Source organism: Podarcis melisellensis, assembly GCF_964234715.1.
Source record: "Podarcis melisellensis genome assembly, chromosome: 7".
In the NCBI taxonomy this organism is placed as follows: Eukaryota; Metazoa; Chordata; class Lepidosauria; order Squamata; family Lacertidae; genus Podarcis; species Podarcis melisellensis.
Window position 1 is genome coordinate 24,540,070 of NC_138539.1, and position 16,970 is coordinate 24,557,039.

Consider the following 16,970-nt stretch of genomic DNA (forward strand, 5'->3'; position numbering starts at 1 on the left):
GCCTCCATTTCTGTATTATCAGCAGGTGGGTGGCAACATAATAGTATGTTGTGGATGTGTGAACATGCCATGAGAGAAGAGACTAGCTTCTGTCAAGTCAATAAAAGTAGTATCTGGTGGCATCACAGTTCAGTGGTAGAGCACATACTATGCATGCAGGGAGTCCTAGGTTTAATTCCTAGTATGCCCCATTATATGGGACGTGGGTGGCACTGTGGTCTAAACCACAGAGCCTATAATAGGGATGGAGAACCTGTGGCTCCAGTTAGCACGGCCAATGGCAGGGGTGATGGGAGAACTCCGGGTACAGGGCAGTATATAAATTCAATAAATAAACAAATAAACACTTCAACAACTTCTGGAGGACCACAGATTCCCTACCCCTGTTTTAATGTTTTAAAAAGAATGAACATGTTTCTAATTCTCATGTTTATGATGATTTCAAAACCCAGAGGGGTATCTGAATAAAGTTTCTAGCGATGGAGGTCTTGTACAGATCCTTGCTTCTCTCTGTGATGATCTAGTACAAGTGGCAGAATAAAATTATGCAAAACAGGAGAAATTTGCATGATTATATGGGTTTCAAAAACCAGGTTTTCTTAATAAAGAATTTAAATTATGGAATTTCATTTCTTTCTCTCTCTCTCTCTCTTTCTTTTTTAAGCATACTGTGTGCACACATGCATAATGGCCATTATTTCTCTTAGAGCTTTCTTTTTCTCCCTTAAGTGTATTTTACAAGGATTTCACTGGATGAGCAAGTTCATTTAACTTACGGTTTAAGATTACGATTAAGGAAGGGAGCCTAATCCTTCTGGCAAGACACTAAGCAGCTTTTGCCAGATAGATGAAAATTCAGTTTACCACATTAAAAGAAAAACCAAGTGAGATACCAGTAAGTTGTCTGTTACATTAACTGTTTATTTGTGTCTTGAGCTCCTTGAACCAAGAGACGATCTGAACTGATGCAGGATTAAAATCCAACTCCCTGCCCCTGCTTTGTAACAGAGAGCATTAGGCAATCAAAGAGCTATGGCCAAAAGTAAAAAATGGGAACTCTAGTCCTATTTACTTCTACTAAGTATTGCGCAAGTATTCACGGGTGCATCTTACTTGTGCATCTTTACGTTTTTGGAAATTCAACAGCCATTATTTAGAAATAAGACAGACCTCTTAATTCAGACCTTTCTTACATTCTCTTTCCTCTTGTCTGGTTTTTTTTTTTAAAAACTTTTGCCAATTGCTTTCATTCCCTCCCCTCCCTTTGTTGTCTTCCTCACACCAATGCCAAAATTTAGACCTTTGGGGTAGGGATCTGTCCCATTCCCACCAACCTTCTATTAACATATCAAGGGGCACATACAGTGAAGGTGTTAAAGTAATAAAGAAACGGGTGGAAGACTTGCCCCCAAATCCAGGTGCCAAGTTATTTCTTCCACTTCTTCTCTAAATGTTATGGCTGTAATCCTTATAGACTACCTGAAGGTCCCACTGTACTCAACAGAACTCTGAGAATACAACTACAGCAATATACTATCAGGCTCCATTCAAAACATTCTAAAATGACAACAAAGCAAACCTTAGTCTAGATATACTACAGTCTATCTTTCAACTTAGAAATGAGTGAGCTGGCCCAAAATAAGCACAGAATACTGCCAAGTAAAAGCAAGTTATGTAGCACAGGTGGTTCTCAGCCCTTAGCTCAGAATTTGTCTAAGGCACTTGCAGCAGAATGGATGTTTCCTGCATTTGACTTAGTCGCACCTTGCTTCAGTCCCCTGCGCGTTAGCTGTATGAAGTCTGGATTACTGTAACACACTCTACAGTCATACCTCGGGTTTTAGACGCTTCAGGTTGCATTTTTTCAGGTTATGGACCCACCGAAACCCCGAAGTACAGGAATGGGTTACTTCCGGGTTTTGGGGGTCACGCATGCGCAGAAGCACTGAATCGCAACCCGCGCGTGTGCAGATGCACCGCTGTGGGTTGTGAACGCTGCGGTTGCAAACGTGCATCCTGCACAGATCACGTTTGCAACACAAGCGTTCACTGTATGTGGGGTTTCTGCTTTACCCGGTCTGGAAGTTTCAAACGGTGCAACATGCAGCAGCAAAAACAATTCGAGGGGCTGGACGCTTCAATTTCACCTATGTTACACTAGTAACTTTGGCTGCCTATGTATTTCCAGGTCCAATGTAAGGGGCTGGTAATAGCTCTTAATACCCCAGAGTCTGGGGCCAATAAAAACTTTTCTGTTCCGGTCAGCGTTTGGATGATTTTTTATTTTGGTGCTGTGTTTTAATAACTCTTTTATCTGCTGCTCTGATTTTGGCTGTGTTTCTTTCATGTGATTTTAGTAATATGGTTTTCGTTATTATGTTGGACTGCGTTGGAAAGGTAATGACCCTAAAAAGGTGGTTTAAAGAGCTATTTAAGTAAAATAAATAAACAAACAGAAGAGAATTTGATGTCTCCACTCTGAGAGCCCACTAAACTTTGTAGAAGGCAACCCCTGCCTCCCCTTTTCTGTTTAATTTTAATGCCGGTGGTGTTGTTCAACAAATAGTACTTAGGAAAGCAGGCTTCTTCTTCTTTGCCAAAAGTGGAGCAAAATTACGAATGAGACTTGGAGGATGGATCTGGCATGAAGTAAGTGATGACATGGGAATGTTCCTAGGCATGGCCAAGTCAACTGATTAAATTAGCCCGTTTAAATTTGCCAAGGGCACAAAGCAGCAGTTTAGAAGTCCCTCAGGGCCTATTAGCTCAGCGTGACCTTCTTAACAAGGGCAGACTATGCTGATCTGAACGCTGCTATTTTTGTAACCTCATGAGCTGAAAACCTTCCTTTGAAAGGCTTGGATGTTCTACACCAATTTGTTTCCTTTTCTCTTATGTTGTGTGCAGGAGAGAAAACAATCGGTTCCAGAGGATCACAGAAAGCTGGAAATAGCCTGGGGGTTGTCTAGTTCATACCAAACCAGATTTCTTCACACGTCAATATGCTCCGCCTCATCCCCCCCCCCCCGAATTCATGTTACAGAGTGCCACAAACAGAACCAACAGAGTCTGTGTGCTCACTGTCCATTTAAGGCACATTTAAAGCACAGGACTTCCTCCATAGAATTCTGGGAACTGTAGTTTCTTAAGGGTGCTGGGAATGCTCAGCTCTGTTAGGGCTTTGGGAATTTTAATATCTATAGAGCTTTGAGAGAGACTGCCTCCCCCCCCAGAGTTATGTTACGTTTTTATATTAAATAAGGTAAAGATAAAGGGACCCCTGACCATTAGGTCCAGGCATGACCGACTCTGGGGTTGCGGCGCTCATCTCGCTTTATTGGCCGAGGGAGCCGGTGGACAGCTTCCAGGTCATGTGGCCAGCATGACTGAGCCGCTTCTGGCGAACCAGAGCAGCACACGGAAACGCCGTTTACCTTCCCGCTGGAGCAGTACCTATTTGTCTACTTGCACTTTGACGTGCTTTTGAACTGCTAGGTGGGCAGGAGCAGGGACCGAGCAATGGGAGCTCACCCCGTCGCGGGGATTCGAACCACTGACCTTCTGATTGGCAAGTCCTAGGCTCTGTGGTTTAACCCACAGCGCCACCCTCGTCCCATTATTGAAATATTACTAAAATGCTAGCATGAATGGCCAGGGTTCCTGGTCCCCAGGACAGCCTCTACATGTTTAGCAGTCCCCCAAAATGTGGCTGATGTGCTGGCAGAGCTGCCAAGGGATGCAGCTGTGGGGCAGCAACTTGGATGAAGTCAAGCAGGCTTGGTCAGTGCCAGGATAGTAATCTACCTTGCATCCCTATATCTGCCACCCTGAGTTACACAGAGAGCATATAAGAACAACAAATAAATTCCCCCCACGGAGTGTGTAATTAAAAGCTTTCGGGATGCAAAGTTGTTCTTTTCATTGAGTCAACACTACAACAGTCTCAATGTTTTCAACTGCAACAAAAACTTACCCAAACACCCAGCACTGAGTTCCTACCCTTTTGCACTGTGTGTCTGTGAGATAAGCATAGTATTGCCTAGAAGTAAAAACAGAGGAGAAAATTTCAATGAAACAGATAGTTGCACATGTAGGTTATAGTTAGCAAAAACAACAGGGCGGGGGCTGATATTCAATTTTTGGAGAAAGCAGCTCAATTACTTGGAACACGGTAAAGGCTCAGCCATATTCGAGAACTACCTCAAACTTCTCTACTGCTATCTTGGAGATCAAGTAAATGCAACAATTGTAAACCAATGACTGAAACTTGGTCAGCTATATACAACTGAGGATGAGAAAGGGGGCAGAAAAGTCAGCTAGCATGTCAGTGGAATGTCTGTTTGCCTGAATGAAGCCACACAAAGGAGCACAAAGCAGCCACAGCCCTAAGCTTAGATTGACATGTCTGCATTTTCTGCCAACTGTCTCTATTTTAATATTGTAAGTTGTTTCTCCTACTTTTTTCCTTTTGAAATTGAGCTCCTGTGAGATTTGGCTGAGGAAAGAAGGAATCAGAGTTTAGAAATTAAGAAGCGATTCAGGACACAATGGGAACTAAGACTTGTAATCCTTTGCACCTTTACCCAGAGAGTAAGCCCCACTGAATAAAAATGTGTTTTACTTCCAACAAAAAACTGCACTGCATGGAAATCTGTTGAATGGGAAACAGAATTGTGTTAAAAGCTTTTCAGGCTTGTAGCCAGGGGGGCGAGGAATTATTGAACATCTGGAATATACATTTGCCTAACACACTTGCTGTCATCTCACCTGCTGTTTTACAGGTGATTTTACATTCCCTGACATGCTTGTTGTTATTTAATTGTATTAGTGTCTAAGTGAGCAATTGGGTGGAATGCCCTATGGCCCTTTTTGGACATACCAAGCCAGGTTTCCCCAACCAAATGCTCTCTAGGGACTTTGGACTGCAAGTGCCACCACTTCTGACCACTGCCGATTCTGACAGACTGATGGAACTCATAGTCCAATCCCTGAGAGAGTACCGGGTTGAGGAAGGTTGCCCTAAACCTTAACAGCAGTGAATCTGGGGCTCATGGGCTCTCCGTTTCTCCTTTGGCAAAGCTGTGAGAAGGAGATCAAAAGCTCTGCTTCTTTTTTCCAGACTCTGGTTAGTTTGAGCTATGGCTTTTTTCAAACAAGTCAAGATCAAGTTTGTGATTCAAGGACCCGTCACCCGCTTGGGGATAAGAAAGACACATGGACACAGTATATTAGGTTAATGGGCTAAAAAAAGGCCACAACTTTATTGATTACAGCATGTGAGAGGTATTGGCTTAGGCATTGGATAAAACAACAGAGCATGACTCCACCCCCTTGGGGAGGGGTGAGTCTATCAAGGGTTAACCACCAGTAGGGGGAGCCTGTTGATGCAAATACAACTGAAAGCTCCCCCTGATGTCACCGGGGGTCGTGCCATGGCCCTAGCCACCAGCAAGGGCGTCAGACAGGATCCACGACTGCCGGATTCCTTTACCGGAATACCCATAAAGTAGAGGGGTAGGCGATGGCCACACCCTGCCCTCCAATACACAAACATATTCCAATGCCTAACCGCCAATACCTAAAAGTTGTGATGATTTGCTACGAGGTAGGTGAAAAACCAAGTGTCTAGTGCCAAGGGGCCAGTTGGATAAAAATTCCTACCAGGCCCCTTGGCCAAACAAGGCGACCAACCACAGGTCCATAGCAGGGTCAAGAACCAAGCAGTGAACTAAAGGGAGGGTGGGTGGGTGATCCGACGAAAACCAGCAGCGGAATGAAAGGGAAGTGCTGCTGTGGCCACGTTTGAGCGGCAAAACCCCACCCCCAAGCCTCCACCTGGTTGGTTGGCTACCTGGGGGCGTGGGGCGGCAGCCAGGCCAGCTGGGCAAGGGGCTGCAATGCCCCCTGCCAACGTGGGAAACGGCTCCTGCTCACAACTCCTCCCCTCTGTAAGGAGGAGAGGCTTTTTCAAACAAGTCAAGATCAAACAGTGGCTTGTTTTAAGCTAAGCAGAGTTCCCTGGTTTGGACATAATGGAACACCCTGGTTAGTTTAAAAGCAGAGGCAGATGTTTCCAATCTCTCTCTCATTCGGGAGGGAAGACATGAACACGAGGCTTGTTGCTGCTCATGTGTGTAACACCAAATTATGGTTTAGCTTTACGTCCAAACCAGTTTTTTTAAATCTCCAAAAGTAAGTGGGCTGGAGCAAAAGCAAGGAACCTGTGACCACCCAGATGTTGTTGGATTCCAACTCCGACCAACCACAGCTGGCTTGGTGAGCAACATCTGTAGGGCCTCACTGGCTCCCCATCTCTGAGCTAGGCTTTTCGAGGTCCCCAGCTGCTGCCCAGCAATTTTACAGTGAGGAAGATTAAATGAACAAAATGTACCTCACAGTGGGCGCTGTGATAATTCCAATGAAGAGGATCCTACCCCAGCTTAAGGGGTGACTTGCATGGAAAACAAAGATATGTTTCAAGAAAAATGTGTTCAGCTCAGTCAACTAAAAGAAGAAGAAACAGAAAGAAGAAAATAAGCTGGGAACATTTGATATCCTGGACAAATAAGACAGATGCAACTTCTTAGCAACTGCTTACGTTCTGCTCCAGGACAATAAACATATGGCACTCCTGGTGGCCTGCGGAGAATTGTTGTCCCCATAAGGAACAGTAAATTATGAACTCCACAAAAAGAATTAAATTCTTTGGGAAAGTAATCAACACATTTAAATGCCTGTGTTGGGGAGCTAGATAAAACGTACTGCTTCACTTTTCTCTCTGTGTGTACAACTATGGAGTCAATTTACTTCTCTTTGCAAAAGTATCCTTTAATTGCATCCGGCCTACCTTTATATAGCATGAGAAAGCAGATTTTGTAGTACCAATAAAAAGTATCACACTTGTAAATGATTAAATTGATTTGTCTTTATTTTTACCACCCTGAGGACTACATCTGGATTTTCTGTGTCAGGCCCCAGGCAGTTTTGTCATATCATATAGTTTGATTACAACATTTTTTATGCTACTCTCCCTCAAGGAAGCTAAGGGCAGCACAAACAGTTCTTTCCACCCATGTTATCTCCATAACAGTTCTGTGGAATGGATTGGGCTGGGAGACAGTGACTGATCCAGAGTGACCCAGTGAGCTTCATGGCTGAGTGGGAGTTTGTAACCTGGTTCTCTCTAGTCTTGGTATTACACTCTTAACACAGGTATAGGGAACTTGTGACCCTCCAAATATTGTTAGATTCCAAATTCCATAAGCTTAAGCCAGCATGTCAACAGCTAAAATTCGGAAAGTTTTTTTAAAAAAAATCTGGCTTTGTTCAGTGCTTTTTTTATAAACATTGGATTTTTTTAGTTTTTACTGTTTAGGTTTCATGCTGGTTTTACTTTATGTGCTACTTTTTTTGTAAGCCGTTTTGAGTTACCTTTCATAAGTAAGCAATTAATAAGTGCAATTGATGATAATGAATTGTGTTAAAATAAAAATTCAAATCCATATTTTCATATGGATTTTTTAAAAAAACAACAACGCATTGCTGCAGAAAGGAGAAGGGATAGATTTGTGAATGAACACAGGTGAAACTAATGCAAGAAGGAAACAGCCTGATCCAGTCAACCCAAGCTGAGATTCCCTGGGCTTTCTTTTCAATAGGTTTGCTGTTGTTGTTTTTACCTGCCAGATAATCATGAAAAGGTATACTCCAGCCACTCTTTGAAATGAAGACTTGGGATCAAACCAGCGAACGTAGGTCCAGCTTGCTGGAGTGAACTGTAACACAGCTCTCTTGATTTTACCTGTGGTGGTGTGAATGTCCCTGAAAGCAGAGAAGGACAACAGTAAAAAAAAGAGAAGGAAATCAACATTGCATTGCTATGTATCAAATGGTGTAAAATAACACAGCTCTATCATACTGGGGTTTGTAACAAGAAAGGTGCATTTAAGAAGCAGACCTATTGTAATTAAGCAAACAAACGTTTGCGATCAGAAGAAGCAAACTTTTCCACATGCGTGATTTGCTCCTCAAATGCAACAAAGCTGAGAACTGGGGGTTATAGCCTATGTTAGGCATAGAGTAGACCCATTTAAATTAATCGACATGGATAACTTAAGAGTCTGCTTGGAGAATAACTTAGTAGGAAACATCCCTTAATTTCCAATGCTATCAAAATACCAAGCTTTCAAAAAAGCAAAAAAGCAAACAAAAAACCACTTCTTTGAGGAAAAGTGTCTGAAAGATCTGAGAGCCAAGACCTCCCTATTTAATGTTAATAATTTAATTATCATGCTTCTAATTAAGGGCAAATAAGCATAAAAGCACAACTTTTACTAACCAGAACCAGCCAAACAATTTTATTTTATTTTGGTATTTACAGTGTTCCTGAAGGTTGGGAGACCCTCTGGGGTAGCAGCCCATGAGGTGAAAGAAAGCGTAAGGCTCTCAGAAGCACCAGATTAAGAAGCTTAGAAACACCCCTCACAACTTCCTGAGTTGCCCCATATCCCATGATGTTCAGAGTAAATCTCTCCCTCACAGCTAGAGCTGAACACAAATCAAATTAACAACAAAAAAAGGAATCGTAATGTTGTACTCATTTCAAAATAATAACCGGGAAGTAACACAGAAAGTGACTTCCAATGTTCTGGTAAAATCAAAACATCATCAAATTAATTTAGATTATTGATTAATCAACTGTTAGCTGGATAAATGAATCCATGAGTGTGTATCAGGGATGAGGAACCTGTGGCCCTCTGTCTATTGTAGGACTCCAGTTTCCATCAGACTCAGCCAGCTAAGTCCAACAATATCTGGGTCACAGGTAGTGAGGTGCAACTGAAAAAAACAGTCCTACTTTTCTTTCACTTTATGCTTTTATTTAACATTTTGGTCGTTACTGGCCATGGTGTGTGGCAAACAGTAAGAGGTGCAGCTAATGGGGAACAGGAAACCTAACTGTGCATGAATGGGGTTCTTTGATGCTGGCTTCTAGCAACAAACCCAGTGGATTTAATTACCATATTGGCCCGAATATAAGCCACACTTCCCCCCCCCCCCAAATTCCGACTCTGCAAAGTTAAAGTGCGGCTTATATTCAGAGCCGAGCACCAGCACCGGTAGCGCCAGGAGGCAGGCCGCACCCGCAAATAAGCCTTGAATTTCAAAGGTGCGGCTTATAGTCAGGCCAATACGGTACTGTCAGCAATGATAGTGGGTTTTATTTCCTTTATCTTCAGCAAAAACAGCAGTGCTAAGTATGTAAGGCATGCAGAAAGGTCAGCTTAGATTAAAGGTCCGAATCACATGGCTAAGTGCAAAACTACAACATTCCTAATCCCCACTCCTAAGGAGTACAGGATCAAAATTTAGAATGGAGGCTCTTTTCTCAGAGAGGTCTACAGAAAGAAAATCGTTTTAGGAATATGCTCTTGGCAAAAGTTTCATAAGGAAAACAAGCGGGTGAAATGGGAGGCCTTTAAAATACAGTTTTCATCTACTGCATTATAAAAAGAAGTATCAGGAAATGGTTTACTGTTCAGAAGTTTGGCCCTCACGCTCCAGTTCTGAAATATTAACTATATATTATTAAAAACCATGGGAGAGGTTTACTTGGACTTTATCAATTGAGTAAGACAATAGAAGTAAGGTGTATGTTCCATACTTATATGGGTGTCGCTTTGGAGAGTTGAACCATATATTTTGGTTACACGAGTAACAATGCAATCCTACAAATGCTTACTCAGAAGTAACGCCCACTGTGTTCAGTAAGGCTTATTTCCAGGTAAATGTACACAGGATTGCACCATTAGAGGTAAAATCAGAGGCTGATGGAAATCAAATGTGAACGCAAGGGACCATGAACAATCACAGACTCTCCCCTTGCTTATTAATGGAAATAACATTGTAACACATTCATAATGTCATGATCCACCAACATTGCCAAGGAAATGGATTTAAAAATAAATCGCAGCACCAATACCAATTTAGGAATCACCCAAGACAGTGAACATAGAACACGAAAGCAGCCTTGCTGGATGAGACCAAAGGCCCATCTAGTCCAGCTTCCTGTTCTCACAGTGGCCAACCAGAGGCCTATGCGATGCAACAGCACTCTCCACACTCATGTTCCCCAGCAAGTGCTATGCAGACGCATGCCGCCTCTAATACACTGGGGCTGGATCCAGACACATCAAAGAAGCGTTTCAGTTAAACGCATTGTAAACTTTGTATGAGGAATCAGGTTGGCAAAAACAGAACTCCACAGCGCCACCTGGTGTCATGGTGTTATAATGCATGTACAATGCACATGCCAATATAGCTGAGTCCTGGGTCTATAGCGCCACATGCCTTGTGATTTCCCGGCTACAAAATTAAATCTAACATGAGGTTTTAGATTTGGGATAGCCCTGTATTACAAATTTTCACAATCAAGGAAGTATTTAGCATTTCCAACTTAGGGATTCAGAATTATCAACATAAATATATTTTAGCAGCCTGCAATGGGACAACCTCCACAATTCACAATCTACCAAACATTACATTTTATTTCAGAGTTTTCATACTGCAGTATCGTTAATACAATGGTTATTTGCTTGTACTTGAGACCTACTTGAAGCTCGCCCAGTGATAGGTCCTCATCTCCAACCAACGACAAACTACCATGCCCAACCAGATGCCACCCCCGTTACATAGCAGGATGTCCAAAATGACTTGATCCCACCAGCATTCAGCAAAATTAGGCAGCAGATGCATGAAGAACAGCTGCAGAATACAGCAAAAAGATTCTGGGTAAGAAATTCATTCAGACAAACGTATCTCATTAACATAAGAATGTGACTTTTACATAAGTTACAGGTGCTGAAATTACAGGAAATATTTTTCATACGACAGGTGAATCTGACCAAAGTCTATAAACCTACAGCTTCAGATGGCTTCTTGGTGAAAAAGCATTATTATGCTTTCCCTTTAAAGTGACAGCTGTGTGTTTCCAAAAGCTTACTGAGGAGACATGCATAGGGTTGCACTGTAAAATCAGTGCTGCAAATATTGCCTTTCCACTAGAAGATTTAATATTACAGGAGACACAAATTTTAGGAGGAAGTACTACACTACTGGTTTTAATTTAGGGAACATAACTGAGACAAGCTGCACATACTATATAGTAATACTGAAGTCTATACAGTGGTGCCTCGCAAGACGAAATTAATTCGTTCCGCAAGTCTCTTCGTCTTGCGAGTTTTTCGTCTTGCGATGCACGGTTTTCCATAGGAATGCATTGAAAATCAATTAATGCGTTCCTATGGAAAACGCCTTCCCCCGACCTCTTCTGGCGGGCGGCATTTTAAAATCGCCCGGGACAGCGGAGGACTTCTCCGCTGTCCGGGGCGATTTAAAAGCCCCTGGGAAGGCAGGCAGGGGGGACAAAGGCTTTCTCGCCCCGCCGCTCGGCTTCGGGACATCGTTCCGATGCCGGGCGGCGGGGGGAGGCTTTCTCGCCCTGCCGCCCGGCTTCGGGACATCGTTCCGATGCCGGGCGGTGGGGGGAGGCGTTCCTGCCCCACCGCCCGGCATCGGGACGATGCCCCGAAGCCGGGCGGCTGGGGGAGGCGTTCCTGCCCCACCGCCCGGCATCGGGACGATGCCCCGAAGCCGGGCGGCTGGGGGAGGCGTTCCTGCCCCACCGCCCGGCATCGGGACGATGCCCCGAAGCCGGGCGCAGGGGGGAGGCGTTCCTGCCCCACCGCCCGGCATCGGGACGATGCCCCGAAGCCGGGCGGCTGGGGGAGGCGTTCCTGCCCCACCGCCCGGCATCGGGACGATGCCCCGAAGCCGGGCGGCTGGGGGAGGCGTTCCTGCCCCACCGCCCGGCATCGGGACGATGCCCCGAAGCCGGGCGGCGGGGGGAGGCGTTCCTGCCCCACCGCCCGGCATCGGGACGATGCCCCGAAGCCGGGCGGCTGGGGGAGGCGTTCCTGCCCCACCGCCCGGCATCGGGACGATGCCCCGAAGCCGGGCGGCGGGGGGAGGCTTTCCCGCCCGGCCGCCCGGCTTCGGGACATCGTTCCGATGCCGGGCGGCTGGGGGAGGCGTTCCTGCCCCACCGCCCGGCATCGGGACATGGTTCCGATGCCGGGCGGCGAGGGGAGGCTTTCCCGCCCCGTCGCCCGGCATCGGGACATGGTTCCGATGCCGGGCGGCGGGGGGAGGCTTTCCCGCCCCGTCGCCCGGCATCGGGACATGGTTCCGATGCCGGGCGGCGGGGGGAGGCTTTCCCGCCCCGTCGCCCGGCATCGGGACATGGTTCCGATGCCGGGCGGCGGGGGGAGGCTTTCCCGCCCCGTCGCCCGGCATCGGGACATGGTTCCGATGCCGGGCGGCGGGGGGAGGCTTTCCCGCCCCGTCGCCCGGCATCGGGACATGGTTCCGATGCCGGGCGGCGAGGGGAGGCTTTCCCGCCCCGTCACCCGGCATCGGGACATGGTTCCGATGCTGGGCGGCGGGGGGAGGCTTTCCCGCCCCGTCGCCCGGCATCGGGACATGGTTCCGATGCCAGGCGGTGGGGGGAGGCGTTCCTGCCCCGCCGCCCGGCATCGGGACGATGCCCCGATGCCGGGCGGCGGGGGGAGGCTTCAAAAGCCGTCCGGGGGCTTTTAAATCGCCCCGGACAGTCCCGGGGCGATTTAAAAGCCCCCGGTTAGGCAGGCAGGGGGGGCAAAGACTTTTGCCCCCCGCCCGCCTTGGGAAGAGGTCCAGGACCTCTTCCCAAGGCGGGCGGGGGGGCAAAAGTCTTTGCCCCCCCTGCCTGCCTTCAAAAGCCGTCCGGGATAGCGGGAAGCGCTTCCCTGCTATCCCGGACCGCTTTTAAAATGCTGGCGGTGGGGAGCAAAGCCTTTCGCCCCCGCCGGCCTTCCTGGACCTCTTCTGAAGTCCGGAGGGGGGAAAAAGGCTTTGCTCCCCACCGCCAGCATTTAAAAAAAGGTCCCCGAGATTTCCCTATGGGCTTTCGTCTTGCGATGCAAGCCCATAGGGAAAATCGTCTAGCGAAGCGTCGCAAAACCCGAAAAACCCTTTCGTCTTGCGGGTTTTTCGTCTTGCGAGGCATTCGTCTTGCGGGGCACCACTGTATTCATCCAGTATATTTCAAAGTAATTGAGTAAATAACTTACTCAGATAGACTGACTTAAACATGAAATAAATCTGATTTGGCGATTCCAGACACTTGTGTGCAAGAGGAAAGCTTCACATCTAGCATGTGTGTCAAATTTAAGGAGCAGACAATAAACTTGTGTTATGTTTGCAATGTGGACAAGCTGCTAGGAAAGCCACATCAGTCATTCCCCACCCCAAGGATATAAAAAACTCTTCACTGAGAAGACACAACCTACCTCAGTTAGCTCCCAGGTGATGCTAATAGTCCAGCACAGCCCATAGCTACGGATTAACAAAGCCTTCATTGCCCAGCCCCAGAAATGTCCAAAAGCAAATATGTCAAAATGGCTGAGGATTCGCTCCCAAGTAATAACATGGCAGTTCACAGCATATTCCTGTTGTTGATTTGGAGAAAGAAGAAGGTGTGTGTGAGAGAGAGAAGCAGAAGTTACAAGTCTATTCTGGAAACATTTTCAGAAGAAATAAAACTTCAGACTACAATATCAGAGACTATCAGAGAATGTTATTTATTTGTCTTATGGTCCGCTATAGCTTAGCTTTGTATTATCATTAGTTTATATACCATTTAATGCCAAAATAGGTTTCTATGCAGGCTGCAGTATAAAAACAAATTGCACACACATTAAAACATAAATATCCTTTAATTAAAATACACAAGTGAACAAAAGGTAAGTGTACGCTTTTATAATGCTGGATTGTAATAATGAACATGATGATCCTTCGAGAATGGCTAACAATGTAACTCTGTACATGTTTACTCAGAATTAATCCCCATTGAGTTCAACTGGACTTACTCCCAGATAAGTCTAAATAGTATTGCAGCCTAATATTTTTTATTATTCTACTGGTCCTCATCACAGTACATGACTGAATGAAACATAATAAAAATTCTGTTTTCTACATCATTAGGGATAATTACTGCCAGATATGGAATATTCTATGTTTTAACCAAAAAAGGGGGGCAAATTCTGCAACCTAAGTAAATTAAACAAATAAGCATGCATTTACCTGCTCTGCTTTATTTACTCAAGGAGCAATACAGAACACCTATAAATACCCCTTTGGTCCGAACAAGTTTTGTTTGCCCTCAGTGACATGGAGTGATAGTCAACTACATTTTATGCAAAGTGAACCCTCTGAAAATAATGAACATGACTAAATTGGGTCAAAGTAGGACTTCGCTCAATACCACCCATAGTCACACAGCCAAATCGAACGGACTGCACATTGATGTCACTGTTCTCAGGAAGAAGGGCTGTTTTTCAAACAAAAAACTGTACTCAAGCTGCAGCCAAGAAGGCCGTGAAGAGACTCATAAATGAAAATTCACACCACTGCGCAAAAACGTGGCAGGCAGGTTATGCCATTTCTTTGCGACTCTCTCCCAATTTGGAAAGCGGGGAGAAGTCCTCCTCCCCAAGAGAGATGCATTTTGCAAGGAGAAAGAAATGTCTGTACGGTGCACCCTCTCATATGCCACATCCCTGCTAAAAAGGCCTCAAAACTTTAACCTTCCTGTTAGAGAAGATGCTTCAACCTCCCAACCATATCCAGTATCTTTTAGTGGTGCAGCAACAAAACTGCTAGCCCATTTGCAAAGCTAAGCAGAGTCCAGTATGGTTTCAAATTGGATGGGGGACGTGTTGAAATTCTTGCATTGCAGGGGACTGGACTAGATGACATTTGGGTCCCTTCCAACTCTGTGATACTAGTATATTATTGCATGATATTTGAACTTTCTTACAGAGAGGATTGGAGAATTCCTATCCCTTTTCAAAGGGATAATGCATGCTATTCTAACACAGCAATATGGTAGCACTATATCCACTCTGGAACGAATATATTTTCTTGCAACACCATCAATACACACCATGATGTCTGCTTCCCTTGTCGCGTATCGGAGATTGGGATCGAGCCAGTACATCACGGATTTCACCTGCTCAAAGTTAAGGAAGAGCAGGAATGCCAGAAACAGAAAATAGAGAACACTCAAACCTGTAGGAAAACCAAAGTCAGATGTACAAAATGTTTGTTTGAAGAGCAATAACTAAAATCACACAAACAAACCATGTTATATCAATGCCAATGGAATAATTTAGATCAATAAAATCAAAACAAAAGAATGATAATGAAGTATTCATAATTAAGCAGCTTCCGGAAGATTCTTCTCATACAATTCCATATGGCTGGAAATCTCCCCCCCCCCCACCTGTGAGGTACATGTGTGAAAATGTGAAATGTTGCATTCACATGTAAAGAAAAAGGAGCAAGACAAATGAGTATTGGACCATGAGGTACAACCCAGATTCTTCATATAACTTATCCACCATAGTTTATTCACAACCCTCCAGAATGTGGCAGTTCTTGATAAGTTGTTACTTCATTCTAACCCCACCGTCATGGTTAAACAGGTCACACTCAAAGAGGAATTTAAGCATCCCGTGGCAGCCAAGAGGTTTATTAATCCATCAGTCATAAAGCAGATGCAACCTTGGGTAGGTTTTTGAAGGGCATCCAAACTATTCATGTTGGAAATTCAGCTGTAATCATAATAGCTACAGCTGCTCCACATGTCAACAGATTATAGTTGTACAGGGTGTCATTTTTGAGAATACTGCTCAGTGCCTTAGGAGGCAGAGTCCCATTTTCCAAAGCAATTCTGGAACACTTGAGAACTGTCTCCAAATCTTTCCATACATTAAATATTAACATGGTTGTGAAATGTTCATTAAGATGCTGAAAGAAGGGAGACTTGCTGTACCTTCCAACCACCCCATTCCTGAGAGCACTAGAAACTGCCATGATAATGATGATTTATTATTTATACCCCACCCCAAGGGGAGAAGTGATTGGGTACCAATGAATCTTTGCATCTTGCTCTCCCGCCATTGTTCCATTCTCAATTTCCCTTTCCAAAACTCCAGTGTATTTGCATGCAGATACAATTAAGTCGAAACTGAGTTTTCATGACCAAGTGTCCTTTGCAATACCAATTAAATTTGCAGTCACAGGAATTCTGATCAACATCAGAGGGCTTGATCTTAGTGCCATCTCGGGAGATTTGGTGAGTAAGCACTAGAGATGGGAGCCTTCTTCTGTAGTGATTCTTTGACTCGGGAATGTTTTCCTAATTATTTATTTGTTGAGCTCACTCTTTCGCCAGAAACTGAAATCACTTCTGTTGCAACAGGCATTTAATGCATACCACTTAGTTCTACTGCTGCTGGTTTTATGTGTAACATGTTTTGTTCTTGCTGCTCTTAGCAGAATGGCAGGAAAAATACAGTATTATTTTCAGGTAATGAATTACTATTTTTTGATGCTCTGGAATAGCATGAAAGCACATCTTTAAAAATAACTTACCAAAAACCATACGCCATATTGCAGGGTGTGGACGAGTGAAAGGCCCTGTAGAAAAAAATGTTTTTCAATAACAGCAAACTGATGGATCAGAAAGAATTGCAACAGGTCATCTAAACATAATCTGAAGGAAATGCAACCATGCCAACCAAGGATCAATCCTGAGCAAGCTTTATAACAAATCAAGTTTTCTATTTAAAGCCATTAAAGGAACTACTGAGACTAATATCTGGATAAAGACACAGATCCTCAAGAACTTGTTGTTGGCGACACTGTAGAAATTACCACGGTATCCAAAAAACAAGGCTCTCTATGTTGTGAAAACAGTAACAGAAAAGTAAGTGCCCAACTTCATACCCAAAAGCAGATGAGGATCTGCAGGAAGATCAATGCTTGCCACCAGGAATTCCCAGGTAGTGGGAACATTAGTGCTGGCA

At 44.7% G+C, this 16,970-nt stretch overlaps 1 protein-coding gene and 1 long non-coding RNA gene across 2 annotated transcripts in view; both read right to left on the bottom strand.

Moving 5' to 3' along the window:
* Positions 1 to 16,970, bottom strand: part of PTDSS1 (phosphatidylserine synthase 1) — a 38,610-nt gene that overhangs the window by 9,396 nt on the left and 12,244 nt on the right. Inside the window, exons 3-9 of the mRNA XM_081919766.1 lie at positions 16,537 to 16,581; positions 15,044 to 15,168; positions 13,389 to 13,547; positions 10,613 to 10,764; positions 7,680 to 7,821; positions 6,392 to 6,504; positions 3,974 to 4,039 (exon numbers count right to left, since the gene is read on the bottom strand). Coding sequence (XP_081775892.1) covers positions 3,974 to 4,039; positions 6,392 to 6,504; positions 7,680 to 7,821; positions 10,613 to 10,764; positions 13,389 to 13,547; positions 15,044 to 15,168; positions 16,537 to 16,581 — 802 coding nt within the window. The remainder of the gene's footprint in view (positions 1 to 3,973; positions 4,040 to 6,391; positions 6,505 to 7,679; positions 7,822 to 10,612; positions 10,765 to 13,388; positions 13,548 to 15,043; positions 15,169 to 16,536; positions 16,582 to 16,970) is intronic.
* Positions 9,059 to 10,606, bottom strand: LOC309374746. Its single transcript, XR_014170710.1, has 2 exons — positions 10,429 to 10,606; positions 9,059 to 9,283 (listed from the first exon to the last, which is right to left on the bottom strand). It is a non-coding gene; the product is annotated as an uncharacterized lncRNA (long non-coding RNA).